This window comes from Dufourea novaeangliae, unplaced genomic scaffold (assembly GCF_001272555.1).
Source record: "Dufourea novaeangliae isolate 0120121106 unplaced genomic scaffold, ASM127255v1 scaffold8, whole genome shotgun sequence".
Taxonomy (NCBI): domain Eukaryota; kingdom Metazoa; phylum Arthropoda; class Insecta; order Hymenoptera; family Halictidae; genus Dufourea; species Dufourea novaeangliae.
Window position 1 is genome coordinate 11,640,470 of NW_015373923.1, and position 22,480 is coordinate 11,662,949.

Genomic DNA, 22,480 nt, shown 5'->3' on the forward strand with positions numbered 1-22,480 from the left:
CGATACTCAGTATTCGATACTGATACTAAACTTTCTTTTTGAAGCACTGACCCAGTTCAGTGAGCGGTGAAGCACCAGACATTCTCTTCGGCGCGATGAATTCGATCCGTCGAGAGGGCGAAAGATGCATCCACGCGAGGTCAGACTAGTTGCGAATCGGTGCCAGAGACGGGCATGGACACTAAGACTCCGCCGATCCCGTTGAAGGTCCAGGAGAAGCCGAAACCGAAACCGAGACAGCAGGAAACCGTGGCCGACGTGTCCTTGCCCCCACTGACACCGTACAGGAATCATCGTCCGAAGCAGAAAATCCCCGGGACTCAGTGGTCGCGTGATGCACCTACCGCCATACGGTATCAGGATCAGCAGAAAAAAAGGCCTTACAGGTACACTTGCCTCCCTCCCCCTTCGATCGATATGCATTTCTTCGCGCGTTGTTTAGAGCGGGTTTCTCTGCTCTTACTCGCGAATATACGAATTTTACGAAACACGTGAATACAATATGAAATACTTGGTATTTTATCTTAATCCCCGTGTACTGGTCAACAAATTGTTGTATTACTAATCTTTGAATTACACTTGGATGAAACTGAAATCGAATGAAGGAAATATATACTTACATGTTGATTGATCGTTATGTATTTAAGCTAGTGGTATTCAACTAATTTACAAGTTTCCCCGGCAATCAACAGAATTAAATATTGAAGTCTGAGTTTGAGAGAAATTGACTGGAATAGTGCACAGGGGGTTAAATTTGATGAAAACGATCTCAATTTCACTGTCTGATTTCAAGTTTAATTAATTCAGCGATGTGAATGAGCATTTCACTATTGTTTGTAAAGATGTTGGTAATATTCCGATGGTGTAAATATTTTTGCGGTAAAAATTTACACCGAGAAGACTTAAATTCTTGTTGCCTCACAGAAAAAAGTTAAATGCTGAATATCGTTTGAAACTGAATATCGTTGATGGAAGTATCGTATGATGTTAGAAAACAGTGAAACGTGTTTAAAATTTGTAGACGTAAATATTAGCCCTTGCATAACGATGGCTGGGTCATTTCGTTCAGTATGCTTCGATGTTTTGAGGAATGAGGATGTCTGACGAATGAACAAAAATTAATTTTTACAAAAATTCAAATGTTATATTATTTGTTACAAATTCTTGTAAATGAATAAAACATTTTATATAATAATATTTTTATACAGTATATATAGTATCTAGTATGGGTCACGTGTGACCCGGCCATAGGCTTTCACGTCCGTCATACAAGGGTTGAATAGAGTACAAGAAACGGATTTCTTGTTGATAACCCCAAGTACATAATTCCAAAACTTTGAAACACAGTAATATTGATAATAAACTAAGAAAAACAATTTCAAATACTACCTACTTCTTTGCTAATCTTAAATGCTTTGCGAAAGAATGAAACTTCAATCGATATTGCGTGTCTGCGATTACATAGTATCATATAATATCTATCATGTTCCATAAACAAATTACCCACCGTATTGCACAACACAATCCAAAATTACGATCAAACTTTTTACCCGTATCTTATACTTCAGAACTAGGACGACCATTTTAAGTTATAGCATAATTACTTTCCAAGCACTTTTCACCCCCTCGATCGCTATATTTAGACACTCTGCTATTGTAAAAAGCTTCGAATGGAATCGAAATCACATTGAAAAAGAAGCAAAGCTCCCGAGATGCAAAGGACTTCTTAACTCTTCCAGAGTGCTGCAAATCGGCGCAACGCCGTTGATGCATGCTTGCCAACAGGGTGACAGATCGAGGGTTCTAAGATTATTGAAAGACCAAGAGGAGACGATCGGCTACAGGGATCGGACGCTGAGGAGCGCTCTGCATTATTGCATGGACGCTGGAACCGGAGGTGCCGTCGCCGCGGCGGCACCGGAACTGGTAAACGCGCACGACGCTGAGGGACACACACCCCTTCATTTGGCAGTTATCGCCGGTGACACACAATTGGTGGCCGTTCTGCTGGCGAACGGCGCTGACGTGAACGCCAAGGACTTGGAGGGACACAGTGTTCTTCACTGGGCTACCGGTACCACCTTTTGAAAACGTTTTTATTTTATTAGAAATTTCGAACGCGAAATCAGAAAAGTGAAACATCCTTGAATTTTCTATGAAAGTATAACTCTTAACCAGTCATGCATGACAATGGATCGATTTTTGCTTCAAAGTTGAATAACTCAGACAAAAAGAATCGCACAGCAATCGATGAACACTTATATTACACAGGGAGGTAGTGGCTTTCGAATGGCATGAATGTAATTTGTCTAAAAAATTTTGTTCATTTCATGTAACACTGCAAAGTAGAACGAAATTTATGCATTCATAGCCTATAGGGCTTGCAGTGAATTACTAAAAGGTTGCAATGTATTCAATATACTATGTAGCAAGAGAAAATAAGTTTTTTTAACCGTTGTTGCATTTCTGTATAAATAATGAAAATAGAAATTATTTTCTACTTTTTAGCGCATTTCGAAGTCGGTCCACATTTCTCGATCACAAAACTAAGAAAAACGCTCGACTCGACTCGAGCAATCAAATCGAGTCATAGCTTAACTTGTAAATTACGGTTACTCGCACATCCCTACTACCGTTGTTTACATTCATAATTTATTTCTTAATAGTTTTAAATTATGGTAATAATTTGTAACTTACATCTTACTGTCCCTTAACTATCAGTGTACATCCAATTATTATAGATAAGAAATATCCTTTTGCACAAGTACAAATAAATAATCATGATCAAACCGATGAGCTACGTGGCACTTCAATATAGCGTAGGCACCAGACAGATTTTCCAATTCCATTTTGTTGAAAAGGAATGCTACATTCTCAATTCGTTTATACAGTGTGTTCTCTTTAACGGTCCGTACAATTTTTTGACCATTCGCAGTAATGTCTCCAAGAAAAAGTTGCGAATCAGCATTTATCCGTAAGAAGTCCGTAACTTTATGTCGCCCTCTTGATATATGCAGATTAATTCCTGTTAATTACTCTTTTTCGTCAGTTTGTCGTAAATGATTGTTACCGTCGTACCATGTAGTATGTATGTATAATAAAACACGTGACTGCACTATTAACGGCATCACAAAATGCACAAGTACCACCCAGGCGTAAAAGTAGCAATTTTACGGTCGAACATGATCGAGATTATTGCAGCTCTATGGAAATAAGTAAAAAAGAACCAGCGTATATTAAAGTTCCCACGCAAATTGACTGTACATTGGTCGAAGGTCAAATTGCTAACAGTCGAGCGGTAACGATTCTTTAGAAGCTGCGGAAACTGTGAATTACACAGCGTATCTTTTCCACCGATCGCCGGACGAAATGTTGGGGAGTATTGGTCAAGTAAGGTTAGTGGGTCAGTTTGGGTGACGTCATTCCGGTTCGCCAAGGAACACGCGAGACCTATGCCAAGATAGTCCACGAGATTGACCATAGTCGTCCTTGATGTATTCAAATGACCGAAGATTTATTGCGGCACACAGCAATTGCCCACCCTTACGTCTCGTTTGACGGTTTTACGGTGAAAAGAAAGTTCGTATCGGGCGGCTGCATCTGCTATAATTCCCGGGGCGACTCGCGCGATAACAGAAACAATTCGAGGGACGGGAAGACGGGGAACTCCTTTAGGAAACAGAGATATTTATTCGAATAATATTGGGTCAGTGGAAAATTTGTGATTGCTTTTGCTCTAAAATAATAGACATATACAAAATTTAATAATAATTTCACCCTCATCAATCTCTCATTTTCGAAAATTAATTTTTCCTGCGGTGAGACAGAAACAATTCGAGGGACGGGAAGACGGGGAACTCTTAGGAAACAGAGATATTTATTCGAATAATATTGGGTCAGTGGAAAATTTGTGATTGGTTTTGCTCTAAAATAATAGACATATACAAAATTTAATAATAATTTCACCCTCATCCATCTCTCATTTTCCAAACTTAATTTTTCCTGCGGTGTCAAATTGATATAGTGGTAAAAAAACTTAATGTAACGAAGAGACACATAATTAAGTTTACAAATGCTTTAAAATAAAAGTCACATAACCTCAGTTAAATTTACTTATACATGACAGAATAACATCATTTGTCAGGAAAAAAATGTGTTAAATTGACACAAGGGAAGGATCAGGGTTAATGAAATACATAATTAATCTTTTATAACATATATATTTTCAGAAGAAATTTGTCTTCTAATAAACATATTTCTGGAATATTATTATTCGATAAATTTGTGTAATTAAATTATATTGATATATTTGCAGTTTACCATAGCATAGGATTGACATAACAGCTTTTCCAAACAAATACAAGTGTCTTTTGCGATGTATGAAACGTTTTTTCTTTGATTTTTAAATTTCTTTTCTGGAGCTCAATTTAAATTTTATTTTAATCAACAATACACACTCATACGCGTGAAATTTTCTTCTAAACAACAATTCACTGTATTACACTGACACCGATATCTAATATACTCGTATTAGCATACTGTTTATTGTTTCCATAAAATCATGGCGATCACATGATCTACAGTAAAATCCATCAAAACGTTTAGGTATACTGAATCAATACATAGTGGAAAGCAACAGTATCTAAGAGCGGTATTCTGTCCTTTAAAGAATGAATGAGATTAAAAATTGTTTATCAAATGTCTGCTCATTCATAAATAAATATGATTTTCTTATAGAAATTCAAATTTCCACATTTAACCGATTAAAAATGGCGAAGTACTTCTTTTTTATCTATTATTCGTTATTCGAAACTCTTTATGCAGATAATGAATTTGCTCATATCTGTGGAGAAGTTGTACCTCATTGATCATTGGTCGTTTCTTCGACGCTCGGTGCATTTAATATCCCTTCGTCGTGGACTAAATATGGAAGTTGATACTGTTTTATGGTTTGATGTTTAGCGACCTCGGAATATGAAACACAAATTATGCCAAATTCTAATCGTGAGATTGAATGATCAAGCTTTGTGATATTTACACAAGTCCATTAACACTTTGCAATCGACGACGACGGAATTACTATGGCATTCATGACGACCAAGGGTCGCGTGTGTTACGGCATTCATGATTTTATGAATGTCAAAGGACTTTTCAACATGCTTTATATGTTGATTTAATACATACGGAACTAGGCGAGACACGTAAAACTGAATTTAACAGAAAGAAAATTAGATGTGGTGGGCTTACGAGCGATTTAAGTTTCAGGAAAAGGACGCCATTAATTATTCTGGTACCTCTGAATTATTAATATTCAGGATTGCGCGGTGGTCAAGTTTCATTACTGTATAGCCACGGAAAATGTTTTAACTGGATTCGCAGTGGCCTTTCTCTTAATCGCTTTTTCTGACAACCTAGAAATTTTCATAATTATTCGATTAATAAATAATTTATGTTGGTCGTATTAGTAGTTATCAATTTAACTATGTATAAGTAACGTTCGAATACACCAGGAACTTTTTCAAAAGTAAAACTCTATGTTATAATCTAATTTTGTTTTCTTGGAATTATTTTTTAAAATGGAATCACCATTTTATGGGACATTGATCAAATAGTTTATGTATCATTTAGTTCAATTATTCCATTATGCTATCGATTTATGATGATTACATGCTGCAACGTTTAGATCAATGTAATACTACGATTAATTTGCACACCAGTGTTAACAAGACATTGTTTGCTTATTTTAATTACTAAGTTCTACCTTTTTTCGGATCGCCTTGTGCATTTATAGTTTGTCGCTTTATAAAACTAAACTGTGTATAATTATGAAATTCACGACTTGCACAAAACAAAATGAAGATTTCTATTAAAACTTTTCTAAAATATTTTACCAATATTGTTCTAATTACTTACCGTTTAATGAAAATGTTCAATGTAAAAACAGTCATTATTCTTGTATACGTTACTACTACTATTTTCTATTCCTACATTACTACTAAAATTTAACGTTAAACTATTACCATTAGGTGTCCCAATAAGTAATCCACTATATTTCGTCAAATTCAATGTGTACTTATTTTCGAAGAATTTATATAGACTAGATAGAAATTATATTTACTAGCCTATGCTGTTTCAGTGATATTTTTCCTCATTCTTCAATGTTCGCCGCCATGTTAAAAGAAGAAAGAAATGTAGGAAGATGTCTTAAATTTGAACTGTGTCACCAATTTATTAAAAAGAAATAGTAGATTACTTATTGGTATGTATAATATTTATTTAATTTAATAACAGATTTATTTTTAATCACATTTAGTGTGTGGGGAAGCAGAATGTGTTCGATTGGTGTTGGCAGCGGGTGCACGTCCATCGACGCCTGATCTTCGCGGAGGATCGCCACTTCATTATGCCGCACAATGCTGTGGTGCAGCAGCCACAGCGGAGCTGGCTGTGCCTAAAAAAGTGGGTTTGAAGGTTCTCCAAACTCTTTTGGAGTTTGGCGCCGACGTGAACGCGAAAGACGAGGATGGAAGACAGCCAATTCTATGGGCAGCAAGCGCCGGTAGTGTTGAAGCTGTCTTAGCATTAGCTAGGTAAATTTTCGTCTCATTGCACTTAAGAAAAGTAATATCTGTTTTCTGTCATTTAACGTTCATACATTCTATTGCAATATCATTTTGCTTATAATCTGCAAAGTGTTTACTTCCCACCGATTTCGATGACCTTGAAATATATTGCCAATGTCATCATTCTGAACATTTTTCCGTATACAAGTTACCATCGCTCGGCCTTAGTTTCCGAGATATTCACAAAAACATTGTTTATGCTGTCGACGCATGGTCGCCGATGTACACAGGTTGTGGCCGGGCGCGCGATACAACCAGGGGGGGGGGGTTATTCTACGTGAAAAAATGGGTCAAAAATATAGAATAACATTTTTTCATCCGACACATAGTTCTCGGGAAAATTGAATTTGAAGATTCATTTGTACGCGTATATTTGTGCTGGCATTAAGTAGAAACGGAATACAATAAACAGACATGTTAACCAAGACACCACTCAGTGTTAACGCACCCAACATTCCACCAGACAGAAGACACACGATGTGCTCTGATGTCCGACGAAGAAACTTCTTTTCTGTTTCTTTAAATATTAATGACTAAACATCTGTTTGATGGGATGTTGGGTACGTGGTTAACACGGGGTGATGTGTGGTAGGATATTGTATCATCTTGGCCAGATCTTACAAACCTTAAAATCAACGTAAGAAATATGGGAAATAGTTTTGCACATAAGTCCAAAACTAAGGCCAAACGACGGTAACATGTATAGAGAAACAATGTTCAGAATGATGACCTTAGCAATATATTTCAAGCTCATCGAAATGGGTGAGAAATATCCTTTTGAAAAATAATTCCTATTATTTTATATGTGGAAGAGAAATTTAATTACAGGAATGATTAAATATTGTTAGACCTTTTAGTCTTGATATAAACAGTATCTTAGTAATGAACTCATGAATAACAATATATTTAAAAAAATTAAAACAATTCATTTTCACTGCCACGTCTCCTAACAATATTTACTATTTAATTCATCGCATTCTAATTGGCTCCATTATACGCATGTGTTCATTTTATAACAAACTAATTTTTAAATATATTATTATTAAAATTGGCATTTAGTATCAATTTTCTACGATATACTTTGAAATTATTCTACATGCTGAAAGCAATAATTAAAATATACAGCTGATGGTTTAGTTGCAGGTGGTTCTGTAGCTACACAGTCTAATTGATTTTTAAACATACTAATATTTTCGATGAAAGTAGTATTTAGTATGAATTTTCTACGATACATTATGAAGTTATTCTACATGCTAAAAGTAATAATTAAAATATAGAGCCGGTGGTTCAGCTGCCGCAGGAGCTGCAGACAAGGACGGCCTTACGGCTCTCCACTGTGCCGCGTCCAGAGGGCACGCTAGGTGCGTGGAAGCTCTGGTTAACTTATGTGGTGCTCACCCTGACCATGTGGACGATAATGGTTGCTCGGCGTTGCATTACGCGGCTACTCTCGGTCACGCTGACGCCACGGCTTTGATCCTGAAATTAGGGGCCGATCCTAATCGGCAGGACCGAAAGGGTAGAACGTAAGTACTTTAGAGAACTGAGTTATACGAATATGCATTAGATATAGGAGACAGTCGTGGAGTACCGACCGCTCTGTTTTCTTGTTATTTCTTGGGCTAGAGTTGGTAAAAATTTAACTTAAAAACATGAGTTTGTAACACAAATGGAACTTAATACAGGAGGGAAATTAATTTTGTGAAATTCAATAATAAAAACTGAGTATCTGCATGAGTAAGAAGATTATAAATTGAAGGAAGCAAAAAAATTGTCGTCCAGTACCGAGCAGTTATTTTTGGTAAGTAGATTTTTAAGTCTAAATGATTAATAATTTCAGTATAATGACAACGATCAATACTTTCTTGCACCTAATCTTCGTCAAATGATTTCAAGTGATGCCGTCAAATTAGCACCTATTTTTCCTATACACCTTTTCCTAAAATCTTTAACTGCAGGAAAAAGATGGAAAAAGTTTGGTCAATACTGGACGACAATCGAGTGATCGGTACTGCACGACAAGCACACGACAAAGAATTATTTATTAGAATGACAATATTGCTAAACTGACAAATGTTTCTAACTTGTTGCGTCATTTAATCTGTAAAATTTATTACTTTCGTAACATATAAATATTATTTGAAAATATCTTGTTATATCCATTTATTTAATTATATTATATTTCGCGTTGGTTTGGGAATTCCTTTAATATCGTAAACTTATAGCGTATGACGAAATTGACCGTACCTACAGTGGACGTGGAATACGGGTTAAGGTAGCTCCCGCAAATTTTTAATAATTATACACTCAGTTGAAAATTGAACAGAACATTCTTGAAAGCTTCAACTTTTGATTGCTACCAAAAAATTTTATAGAACTGTAGTTGATACTTGCGAAGTTAATCACTCCTTATTTAGTTACAAAAAATAACATTTTCATAAAAAATTAGGTGGTTATAGACTTTTTTACGGGAATTACAATGATATGGAAAAAGAGAAATGTTAACGATCAAATAAAACTACAAATTAAGATCAAAGTATATCTTCCACGCATGTCTGCTATGAGCGTCAACGTCGCTTGTTTTCCTTTGGTTTGTTGGACGAACTTTTCAATTTTTACTTAAAAATTAAAAAAGAAATTAAGTTTGTTTACAATAAGGAATTAAATTTTTGTTTCTTCCACTTATTTGTAATTTTTTTTTCATTTAAGTATTTTGAAATAGTTTAAAGTATTAATCATTCAAATTAAGTTGGTAAAATTCATAAAAAGTATAAAGCGCCATATACAGCCCTAGCTAGATACGACACCAAACGTGGAAGCTACCTTAAATACGATTTAACATGTTTCAGACCAGCTTTGTGTGCAGCGGCCAAGGGTCAGCTCGAGACCTTGAAAATTCTAGCGCAACACGGTGGTTCCCTTTACGCGAGGACAGTGCGTGGTACCGGGGTCGCGCACGAGGCGGTAGCTTCCGGTAGAATTGAGCTGATAAAATGGTTGGCGAAGAAACGCCCGGGTACCTTGGACGTGGCCACGCACGACGGCAAGACACCTTTGCACGTGGCTGCACTCCACGGTCACTTGGACGCCTGTAAGGTTCTTTTGGATAACAGCGCGCGAATCAACGCCGTTCTTCGCACCAGTAAGGGCAATCTGATGACGGCTCTGGACGCTGCGCTTTATAGAGGGCACAGGGACTGCGCGAAGTTGATTCAGATGCACGGTGGGACCACAGCGCATCAGCTGAAAATGCAGAAGACTGTGCCGAATAAAGGTCAGGTTAGGTACATATACTTGTAAATATTTTTTTTAATCATTCGTCTGAACTACTTTTGTCACGTTTGAAATTTAGATTCTCAAAGTTGATACAGTTCAAAGTGTACAGGCATAAGATAAGACGAGACCAATTGAGGGTACCCTACGATTAAAACGCTCGAAAAATATGTACGTGATTTTCATGAATTTACAAACAAACAGTGGAACAACATACGGTAAAAAATCGTTTTGATCCTTATTACTACATATTTGAAAAATACAACAAAAATTATATTGTTTAAATTTTATCAATGTTTGTGTCAAACATATATATTATACATTTATAATGACCTGAATTTGGTTGTTTAACGAAGAAATCCCTATTCCCTTTATTCACAGAGTGATTCCAAATTGCTTAACTGTGCACAGTATAGTTGAGCTCCATTCATTCAACACATCGAAAGATAAGATAGTTCGTATAATAGAGTCGTTTACATAGTAAGAGCTCACAATTGTTACTTCTATCTACAATTTCTCATTTAAATATACGGAACACATACTCGCATATTTATTCATTTGTTCGAATTCGAGCTACTTAACTGACAATAGGAGACAAATAAAACTTCATTCGACTAAATAAAGCTTTTTGTGCATAAAAAATAATGACCGCAACGTTGGATAGTTGCATATTAAAAAGTTATAAGTTAGTAGCTTAGTTACAATAATAAATGAATAATTAAAAGTTTCAATTTGAATAACACTCTATCGTTCATCTAAAACCTCTAAATATCACAATGACTCTTAACTACTTTTACTCTTCTACTTATTTCTTCAAAAATTAGAATTCTTTTGAGGCTAGTGAACATTATCTACTTTCCATGAATTCTTTATTTATACTGATTGTGTCATATTGGATTTTTAACTTATACCAAATTCAGTGTTTGCAGCGAGATTGCAAATGAGGCGCGTGGACAGCAGCACTGACACTGAGAGCAGTCCTGGTAGACGAATCCGCGGTTACAAACTGCCGGATCTCTACTACGAAGAACAATGGATCGAGAAAAGAACACGACGAAGGGGGAACCTGAAGAAATTAGTTCGTCGGGACAGTCGCAGCTTCAGCGAAGAGGAAGTTAGATTGTCGAAAACGTCCTCGAAGAAGGACCACCAAAGGAGAGCTCGGAGTGAATCGGCACGGTAACAAGTTTCCTCGTTTGCGATAGTGTCTGTTAAAACTCAGAAATACAATATTAAACCGCTCTGCGAAATTTAATATGTCAGTATTTAATTCACCACATTAGTTTTCTTAAGTTGAAACCAAAGTTATTATATAATAAAAACATATTTATAATTATTTACAAATAAAGTTATTATTAATAGAGTTTCAGTTATTAAAAATTTTGCATATTTTTCAACATTGTAGCCTTTTTACAATTGCAAACAATTAAACTTTACAAAATGCACTCCACATTTTTTAAAATATATTTATGTGCTTACTAAATGTTATACGATTTTACAAAATGTTCAAAACTGAATTTATAATTAATAGTACTACCATCTTGCTGCGTATAAAAATTGCAATAGTCAGAAAATAATATAAATTATGGAATGTCAAATTGTGAAAAAAAAGTCGTTATCCAATTTTAATTTAATAATAAATCATAGGTCCATATGGTACTTCTATTTTACTAATTTTGTCGATAGTAATTTTTATCTGGCATACACGTAACAAACAATTTATTTCTTGACGATGAAATTTTTGTGAACGTTACTTTAAGAAGCATCTAATAGTTGAAACACTTTAATTTTAATTTTATTTCTAATCGCCCTAATGTTTTAGATATGACGAAGACGATACGGATCAAAAGTTGAGGAGAAGAAGAAGTAAAAAGCGATCATCGAAATCTAAATACGATTCTAGCGAGTCTACGTTAGATTCAGATAGTTGCGAGCCAGCGGAGGATTGGTCGAGACACAAAGCCGAGTCACGAAAGGACGACAGTAAAACGGACAAAAGCAACGGTACCGAAGACAGGGAGGAATCAAAAAAGGAGGAGGACGAGGAAAGCGTGAGCGACGACAGTCTGGAAGTAGTAGTGGTAAAAAGATCCCTGGAAAAGAAATGTGAGAAAGTGGTATCTGGAAGAACATCGAAAACGCCCAGGGAAAGTTCGAAGGAGACGAAATTTACGAAAACGCATAGAAGCACAAGAAGAAAATTGAAGTCGAGTCGGTCGAAAACTTCTACTAATGGAGATAGTACGACCGATCGAATGCAATCATCTGATAAAGGACAGAAGGAGTCTGAGGTTCGCGAACGTAGCACGCCGAGGACTTCGATCGACGAGGATAAGGAGATCCGAGAAAAGGTAATTGAAAGTCGATATCGAAAGGATATAACTGACAGCACAAGCCAAGAAACTGTGGAACGTGTGGTAGTGACAGCCATGGTACATAAGGATCAAGCACCGGACACACCTAAATCGATACTGGAAATTTCGAAGGAAGTCACTTTTGATGATCGATTAAGGACAGAGGTGATTGAGACGGAAGATGTGTCCAGGGATGCTAGTTCCAGCGCGCACAAAGTGGATGATATCGTGGAGCAAACTGGTGTATCTGGTAGCAATCTTGTGACGAAGGCAGCTAGTTTGAAGAAAGGCGTGGAAGAAATGAGGCAACAAGTCACGCAGGAGAAGACACAACGTGAAGGTGATAGAAGGCGAAGTAGGGATGAAGGAGCTAAAGGGGAGGCGCAAGAGAAGAAGGATCGGAGACGAAGTTTGGGTGAAAGGGATGCAAAAGACGATTGCAGTGCAAGTGATGCTAGAAATGAAGGAGATGAAAAGGATAAATCGTCTACTGAAAAGAAGGAAAAAGAGGGACAGGATGGTGAAGATGCGAGAGGTAAGACTAAACAGAATAGTAATTTCTTCAGTATACAGGGTAAGTATTAGATCATTTCTGTTTGTCGTTATATTCATCTCCTGGGTTAATACTATTTTTTTTCTATCTCGAAATACCGTAATATTATTTAAATATTCAGTTTCTTTTGACTCACCTTGTGTAAAGTAATTGGGAACAAAAACTTTGATCGAATGTTTTAACAATCATGCAGAACACGAAATATTATATGAACGTGCATCCTATAATTGATATTTAAGTAGGTCCATCTGCATTTAATTCAAGGAATATATTCTGCTAATATAAATTTTTGTATTTTTAATTAATTGATGGTCACTTTATTACAAACCTGTGTTCTGTTATAATAGCAGTGGAATATTTTACCGTTATAACTAATGCAACACTAATAAACGTACACAAACTGATACACACAAGTTTGGAAAGTAGCACATGGTTTGTTTGATTTGACTTTTTACTCACAATCAGAATCTTCTGTCAAATAATCTGTTAAAATTTGTTACAGTTTTTTTTAATCACTTTGCATAATACTTCAGTTATTAATGAAAAATATCGCCATTAAATAATATACTTAAATTAGTGGAACATTGGAGTGACCCTCCAAACTAGAATCAAATTAATTGTTTAAGCTGTCCATTAGCTTCTTGATAGCTATATGTTAATTTTGATTGAAATACCATTATTCTATTTCAGGGGTCAGCAAACTGCGGGTACTTACATCTGGTTCTGAAGTACAATTTGAAATGAAAATAAAATCAATGAGAGCCCTTTTTTGTGTCCTTTTTGCTTCATTTAATAAAGACATAATTAATATTATAATTTATTATAATGTTACTTTAAATTTTCCATCTTTATAAAAATATATGTATTTATGGCTCTCAAATAATTTTTAAATTGTTATAAGGGACAGGTTTGGCTCTTCCGCCTCAAAAGTTTACCGACCGCTGTTCTATTTCATTGCATACCAGAATTATTTATAATAGATAAATATACATATATTTATGTTAACTAATACTAAGAAATCGTATAGATAATTACATACTTATTTCTCATAACATCTTACATATACAAGTATATATTCAAAAAAACATTAGAAGTAGCACTAGATGTACATTAAAGTAGCTGCTGATTTATAAAAAATTAAAAAATACAATTGTACCCTGACATAAAATAAAGGTTTGCATACACAGAAAAGAATTTTTGCCATGCCCTTTGTGCATTAGATAAATATCTTCTTCTCCGTTAATTCAACAGATTGTAGGATAATAAGAAAATAGGAATGATTGTTTCATTGAATTTGCTTTAATATGAACCCTAAACATTTCAATAAAAGTAAGACAAATGAAGATTTTATAATTGTACAAAAACATTGTTAGGCTATAATATTTAGGAATATTAAATCAACTACGACACAATAAATGAATGCATAGTTGGATATTAATGTAAGATGAACTATGTAGAAACATATGTATAACAGTCTGTTAATTACTAACTTTAATTTTGCTAGTAACATTCAATTCTTCATTTATTGCTTTTTAAATTATAATATTTTAAGGAACTTCTCTATAAACTTTCTGTAGAGTCTTCCTTCTAGACAGGTTAGACGCACACACGACGACCGAGACGGAAAGTCGCACGCAGGACTCCCAGAAGGACGATCGCCGTACGCAAACTCAACAGGAAAACGATCTCACATCCAAGTCCGAAGGAACAACGCCGAAATCTCACGAAACTCCCAACAAAGAGTCCTCAAACGAAAAAACAGACGCATCTGACCGTTCTAAAGAAGAACCAGAAGAATCAGAGGAGACGAGCAAATCCAATAGTCTGAAGGATCAAGGAGATTCTTACAAAGATGATTCAACTCCAAGAACGGTTGTAGAAGACATTCTACCGTCAGAGGAAGAGGAAAAGAAATCAACGCCAGTTGAGACCGGGGGTAAATCAAAAAGTAGACAAGACAGTGTCAAAAGGAAGCCTTCGATCGACGAAAGAAAATTGAAGTCATCTTCGAGGCAATTGGACGGAAGCGCCAGTCCTCATAAGAGCAGTCGTAAACGAAGAGAATTCAGTAAAAAACAAGAATCATCCACGAAGAAGATTCTTCTAAAGTCATCGTCAGAGAAAAGAAGTCAAGACTTTGTGAAGGGGACTTCGGAGTTACAGAAAGCTGAGAATGAGACTGCTGAATCTCCGACAAAAGTGACACAAGGTATTTCGATAGAGGGTTCGAGCAAGGATTCACCAGACGACAAGGACCAAGCAGATTCCGCACGTGGCAAGTCGGTAGATATTTCATCGGCTTCGCGAGATTCTGCGTTAATGGAAGAAATGGACGATCGATCGTTAAGCGTTGATACACCAGTTGCTACGAAAAGAAAGCTGTCTAGCGAGGAAGAAGCTGCTCTGGAGTCGTCGCTAACGAAGACTAATGTGGAGGACCAGACTGAAGAAACTGATGATGCGAAGAAGAGTAAGAAACGTTCTGTCGAAGACGCGTTAACCGTGGGTGAGTACTGAAACATCATCCATAAGTGTATTAGGTCGTTTCCTGTAGTATATTGGTATTATTTATTTATTATCTTTATCTCCAACATTCTTTTATTATCTGCTTTATGTAATTAAGTGTCATTCTACATGCTAAAATAAAGTGAAAATCAAGAATGACGAAATTGCGTTAAAGGCTTCGTTTCCGAATTATTAGTTGCCGAAAATACTGGGGAAAAACGTCTAACGCGAACGGTTAGACTACTATGGGCGCACGTTGGCCAGATGATTCAGGAGCTCAGCCGGTAAGTATCAGTGTCGTAGCTCCACGTAAGACCCACTACCTCGTAGTCGATGTGGTGACATAGGGCTCCAGGGGATATAACAATAGTTTATTTCATAACTTTATCAAAAACTTAAGACTAATTGTTGCATGACATTAAATCTGCTTAGTCACTGAAATCCACAAGGACCTATCAAAATCCCATAGGATGGTTTTTGATAAGTCCTCGTGGATTTAAGCGACTAAGCAGATTTAATCTCATACAACGATTCGTCTTCAGTGTTGTATGAAGTTTTAGAAAAAAATATTGTATTACCGTCTGGCTTTGTATATTACCACTTCGTCTATGAGGTAAGTGGGTCCTTATAGGTTGGAACGGCACTGTCTGTGCCCATGAATGTCTCATTGTGAGTTACACGTGCTCACAGTAGTCAGACACCTTTCACCAGTATTTTCGACGCTTAATAACTCAGAACCGAAGCCTTTAACGCAATTTCGTTAATCTTAATCTTCGTCTTAGTTTGAAATGTAGAAACACCACTTAACATTTCTGATACCTATTATCGACCACCCTGTACAATATTTGAAAATAAATGCGATAACAATATGTACCTAGAAACTAGTGAGCTATTATGGAAAATATAAATCTCTTACGCAAAATGAAGACATTACACAAGATTCGACCTGTAAATGTTACGTTATTTATGAAAACTTACCGAAGAATGTTTTCTAGAAGAAGGAAACTTTCGGTACATAGACGAAAGTTCCTCAAGTTCACCGAAATCGGCTCAAATGAGACGATCAAGACCATCCACGGGAAAGGCCAGAGTCAGCGGAAGATCGTCTTCAAGAGCATCCACGAAAAAGAGTTTATTTGAGAGCTCGGAAGAACGGTCTCCCGACAGGAGCGCCATAGTCGCGGTCATCGAGAGTCCGGAGTGGGACGAAGAGGACGAAGAGATCGCAAAGGAGATCAGGGACGCGATTGGGGATGACGATGAACATGAGACGGAGCCGGAAGAAGACAATGAAATCGGAGTTGTGAGAGTACTACCGAGTACGAGCGAGGAGGAAACGTCACGGACGGGTCCTGATGGCAGGACTACAGTCACCCACACTTTACCTCAAGTAAGTGAATTTCAAAAAGTATAGTAGAAACCTTATATTGAACGATTCTGTTATCTGAACAGTAACGTTCTTTTCTACAGGCTGTAACAAACATGTTGGAGGACTCAGAAATAGAAGACTCGTGAGGTGATTTGAAACAAGTTTTTCCTTAGCAAAAATGTTATCTGAGGCTTTGTTAACGAGATATTAACGAAAAACCCAATTACAGCGCGTAGCCAACGCTACTGCGGGAGCTCGATCGGCAGGTTTGCGCTCTGATTGGTCGGAGTTTTTCGTTAATATCTCGTTAACAAAGCCTCAGATAACATTTTTGCTAAGGAAAAACTTGTTTCAAATATACCTCACGAGTCCCATTTCTGGGTCCTCCAACATTTTTATTACACCCTGTATAATTGGATAAGTTGCATGCTACTGCTCAAAAGTTTGAACTCGCTAGCTGATTTCCTTAAAAATGAAATTACCCGATACTGTTTCGAATTTTCTAATTTTTGTGAATATAATTATTCATAATCATTTGAGAACATTGATTTAGCGAAGGGGAGACAAGAAGGATACTTCTGAAGTGCTAGAAATTAGCCCAAAGACTATTAAGAAACTGGTAGGAAGACTACTGTGAATAGTTGAAGCTGATGAATCGCATTTTAGGATTGCTTTTAATCAATAATTCTAATAACAGTTAATAGTGACATAGATTCATTCACGTACTGTCGAAATAACAATTAAATGTAAAAAAATATATACATGTTCTTTGTAGGTATGTATCCTCATTGTTTTTATTTTTAACATACTTTCGTAATACGTTTGGATTAATTTTGAAATGAAATTCTAATGTATTTGTAAAATGTCGTATTTTTAATTATCTTACAGTTAATACGTGTATTTAACTTTACCGATTTATATTGTTCAGGTCGATGCCTTCCATAAAGCGGAAATGATATTCGTACTTTAGTACGTAATTCGGTCAAATTAAAATAACAGCCTTCCGTGAACAAATTTGTGAGTCGCTATGTATGATCGCTATAATATCCATCGTGCTACCAAGAGCTTACGTCTGATGGAATCTGTTATTAGTACACACTCATTTTACAAATCTACCAAGTGGCCAAATACAGTAATGTCTCGATGAGTGCTATGTACTTGGGTCCGCTTCGAAGCATTCATGGCAAAGCGGAAAGGTTTTCAGCCCCTAATAAATTTGTTTTTTACCGGAAGCCGAGCCTCTGCTTAGCTTCTGTTTATTCTGTTGCTCGTGTCGCATTTAGCGAGGAATCACTGTATAATACTTATGAGCAGTTGCGTACACGTCGGTAAAATCGGTTATTTCGTTGCAACAACCTAATAACAACTGATTAATGTCTCAAGTGATTAATATGTCATATTATTGTATCCCTTGTTAATATAAATACTATTGTGCTATCAAATGATTAATCTCCAATATATAATTAGGTGAAATCCAGCACTCGTACCCGTTTGACAAGAATTCAAAGCCCTCAAGAAAGTATAAGCAATCGGCTGCAAGGAAAGCAACGTCATGACAGCGGCGGTAGAGACAGTGGCATCGAACCCAGTCCGAGGGTATCGCGGATACCAAGAAGAAGAATCATGAAATGCTGTCCTAACACCGACAAACAGCAAGCTCTGAATATGGAAACCATAACGAGAGACGTGCAGATCAGCTTACGACGATATCACCTGGAAAGGAAAATTTTTTTCCAATTAATGGAACTGAAGAGATTGCAAATCCGACATGGCAGAGCGAACGAGCATGTTCTGGTTAAAAGACAGGTAAATAACTGCTCTTGACTACCTTATCATTATCCCTATCTACCCATTTTGCGACAAGATAAAATTACTAAATCGCAGGTTTTATGCATTTGTAGCACATCCGATTGTTTGAAATTTGGATATTAAAATGTTCAATAAATTTCAATACCATTTTTATTTTATTTAACATTTGGTAGAACCTTTAATTCATTAAACCAATTTCTGTTTGTTCTTACTTTACATATATAAATCTTTTCATTTTTGCATAAAGATCCGCAGTCCCTAGATTATAATAGAAATTAGAAGGTCGAGAAGTCACAATTATAGAAAGGGAATAATCTATTTGTAAAATGTCGTATTTTTAATTATCTTACAGTTAATACATGTATTTAACTTTACCGACTTATATTGTTCAGGTCGATGCCTTCCATAAAGCGGGAATGTCTGGACCTACTCTCGGCGTGGCGAAATACGACCAACCCTTAACCTTCAGGTTATTACTTTTCAAATTCACGTTCTGTCAATGACGATCATATAGAGTAGAACTGAACTGCTATCGCAAAATATGCAAGAGCGTCATATAACAAAACTAACAAATTGGTTTTAGTAAATGTACGTCTACTGCTTAACGTATTATTTTAACTATTATAATTCATTTTCAATGTGGCCTCCATTAGGAACTATAAAATCAATGCGATATATCATTGATTGCACTTGTTCAACAAAATTTAGAAAATTCTATTATGATGAAGTGAAACTGGTTTTATTTACTTGATTTTGAATCGCTGAATATAATGGCAATCTCACGTTTAACTCTATACGTAAGGATTTTTTTTAATTTAATTGTAAATGTGAAGTTGTAAAGAACATGTATTATATAGGATGTCCCTAAAATTGTGATACAATCGGCCGAGTGGTGATTTCACCTGCAAAAATAAGTCGAAAAAAAAAGAATAACATTTTTTCGTTTAAGGTTTCGTTTTCAAGATAATCGCATTTGAAAATCTACTGGATACGCATTTAATTGAATCGTATTTGGCCTGCACGTCTTTCCATTACATTCTGTTTCTACTTACTACCGCGGTTCAGGTTAATGAAACAAAATGAATAGCGCTAACTTTGTATCAAAAAAGCTAAACTTTATGACGTGTAAAAAAAACCAGATTAAGTTCCATTATATTTGAACGTGTTGAACAGTGTTAACTATATATTTTTTTTGCATCATAGACATTCAGTTTTTCTATTACAAATTTGTGAGCATTTCACACAGATTTAAAAGTTTAAATGACTTGAAATCTTCCACCATAGAACACTTACAAATTTTGTAATACTAGTGTAGAGTCGCTTTATGTTTTTATAAAAATAAAAAAAAAGAATCTAACAAATATTTTTTGTTAGACACTTCGAATCCTTTCTGTACGATCAACTAAGGAAACTCCAAAGAAGGCCAGCTACTCCAGACTTCTGCACAGAAGCGAAACAGTGTACCCAGAAAACTCACCGCTGTCATCACGCGACAAGTGCTTACACTTCTTTTCCCGTGTATACATATCGTACGTGATCACAGTATGTTATTGGAAAAATAAATTTCAGAGCTCCACTTCCACTGTTCTCGAATTCCTTTATAAAACAGTCGTTTGATTTGCCTTTGAAAGATTTATCGCTTTAAACGCGCATATTTCTTCTCTTTTCCTGCAGTCAGTTTTGATAGTATGGAAGTGGAGTACTGAATGAAAGAATTGGATACAGATGATTTTCTGAAGGAGTCAGTTACCCTATTGTGATTGTAGATTATAATTGCAGTAGGTGGAGGCGGCCAAGAACCAGCGGATCTTCTTCCGAAGATAGAGAGCCGTGGAAAGGGACAAATGACGGTAACATTCAATTAACTAAAAATAAAATTACAAACCCACAGGACATAAAAGACTTGACGTTAACATGTCAAGTGCACACATTTTAAAAACTGAAGTGCACATGGGGGACAGACGATTCCACGTGATTTAAGACACGAAATATCTCCCAAATTTATGGACATTTTAAAAAAAGTTGTAGAAGCATTTTTTGAAATTTAAGGTTTGTACTTTCACGTAGAATAGTTGAGATTAAAGATACAATAAATTAAAGTAATAATAAGAAGAGTTTAAAGTGAGCATGTTTTCAAAAATTAAAGTTCAGATCAAACTTGGTACTGGGGTTTTTTATCCCCCCGATGCACTTGAAGTGATAAAATATATTCACACATTTTCAATTTTTCTAATACTATATTAATGTATGTAGTTTTAAGTGGTACACAATACAGAGTGTAAATGTCACTTTACTTGCCATTTTTTCAAGATATTGTAAGATATTGTAATTTTAAAGAAATCTATCAAATTTATCCATTAAATTTATGAATATATATTTTTGTTTTATTATTAGTACTGTGACATAGTTATACGGTAATGAATCCTCTCCAACAACCTATGTAAAGAATATTTATTGTCGATTGATAAACATATTGCACCGCCGCAAGACAAATGTCACAAGTCGAAAACATGTAATTTTTCAAGAGATCGAAAAGAAACTGATTCATTGCGTAGCATTATATTATTATAATAAATAAAATGATACTAGTGCCATCTCGCCTGAAGTATTGGTCAACTTACTTCTCTAGATGGTGGATCTATATGTGTATTAGAAGATACTTGACGCAATATGTAATATAAAAATTGAACATTTTTGACTTGTGACACTTTTCTTGTGGTGGTGTGATACAAAAACCTTACGAAAATTAATATCATCATTTTTCAAAGGTGGAGGTAACGCACGGAGAAGAAAAGCAGATAATAGCTCTTCCGGCTGAAAGACTGGACCGTACGAAGAAATATTACGTGACGTTCACTGTCAAAGGGGAAGCACACGAAACGGAGAAACCTAAATCATCGGTCGGTATCCAAAGAAATGCCAAAAGCGTTTGAAAAGTCTTCGAATAACCGCGCCTTCCCTATTCATCGACTAAAAATATCGATTAACACGTTGACTGCCATGGTGGTCATCCATGATGAACGACGCCATCTTTTTCAATGGCGTACTGACGCTCGCTAACCACCAGTGCTACCAAATTTTTCATAAAGCTCGTAACAGCTCAATTTCTTTAAATGAAAAATGAAAAATAACGTATATAACTAAGCAACATTTTAAAGCAGTGTTGTCCAACTTGGCGGTCAGGAGAGGCCCCTCACGCGCCTACTTCCCCTTCCAATCTTTCTTTCGCACTGTGTCCGTTCGTAGACAAAGAAGCTCAGACAGCATTGCTGTTAAGTAAAAACTGTGCTATTCAACAATTATTAATTCCTGTTTTTATTATTACGTGACTTTATTAAGACTTGATCGAAAATCTTTCCACAACATTGTTACTTTATTCGTTGCATTTTTGTGTCACTTTCTATAAAAAATGCATGAAGATTTATCATTGATATTCTCATAATACATATTACATAATATTTCATCATAGCATGATACGAATATTATGCTACTGGTGATTTTTTTGTCACAATACAAGGACACAATGTTCACTTGGTAGTCAACGTGTTAAAATCATGCGAAAGACGTTTCTATCCTTTTCTACATGATACGCAATTCTAACGCCATTGTAATTACACCGTACATCGAACTGCGTTTCGACCTTTCTACCGAGTTTATAAATTAGGTTCAAAACTGTATGTTACTTTTTGTCTTGCACGATAATGCGTTTCGCCACTGTAAAGCCCTGAAAAATTGTCATTTTTTTGGTAATTTTTTTTCAGTGAACGAAATGTTCACCATAAACGAAGTATTGTCCATTTATTAATACACTTATTGAGAGTATAAACAAATATTTTGTAAAAATTATGTCTTGCTGACAAAGGTGAATCCGGGAGAACAAAGTACCAGAATAAAAAAATTCAAACTGATTTTTAATCACTATGAGTGTCGTTATCGTCGGAACCAACATTATTTTTCCCGCTAAACAGTAAATAAAATGGTGAAGATTTGAAGC

The 22,480-nt window shown here is 35.8% G+C and overlaps 1 protein-coding gene across 1 annotated transcript; it reads left to right on the top strand.

Moving 5' to 3' along the window:
- The first annotated feature begins 122 nt into the window (after positions 1-122).
- LOC107194923 (protein phosphatase 1 regulatory subunit 12A) lies at positions 123-21,419 on the top strand. The gene is made up of 14 exons (XM_015584636.1): positions 123-386; positions 1,740-2,074; positions 6,314-6,590; positions 7,901-8,149; positions 9,473-9,897; positions 10,817-11,075; positions 11,719-12,785; positions 14,395-15,309; positions 16,310-16,698; positions 18,145-18,483; positions 18,879-18,955; positions 19,861-20,015; positions 20,266-20,336; positions 21,255-21,419. The coding sequence occupies exons 1-14, from the start codon at positions 175-177 to the stop codon at positions 21,417-21,419; spliced, it is 4,935 nt and encodes a 1,644-aa protein (XP_015440122.1). The 5' UTR covers positions 123-174.
- Positions 21,420-22,480: the final 1,061 nt, after the last annotated feature.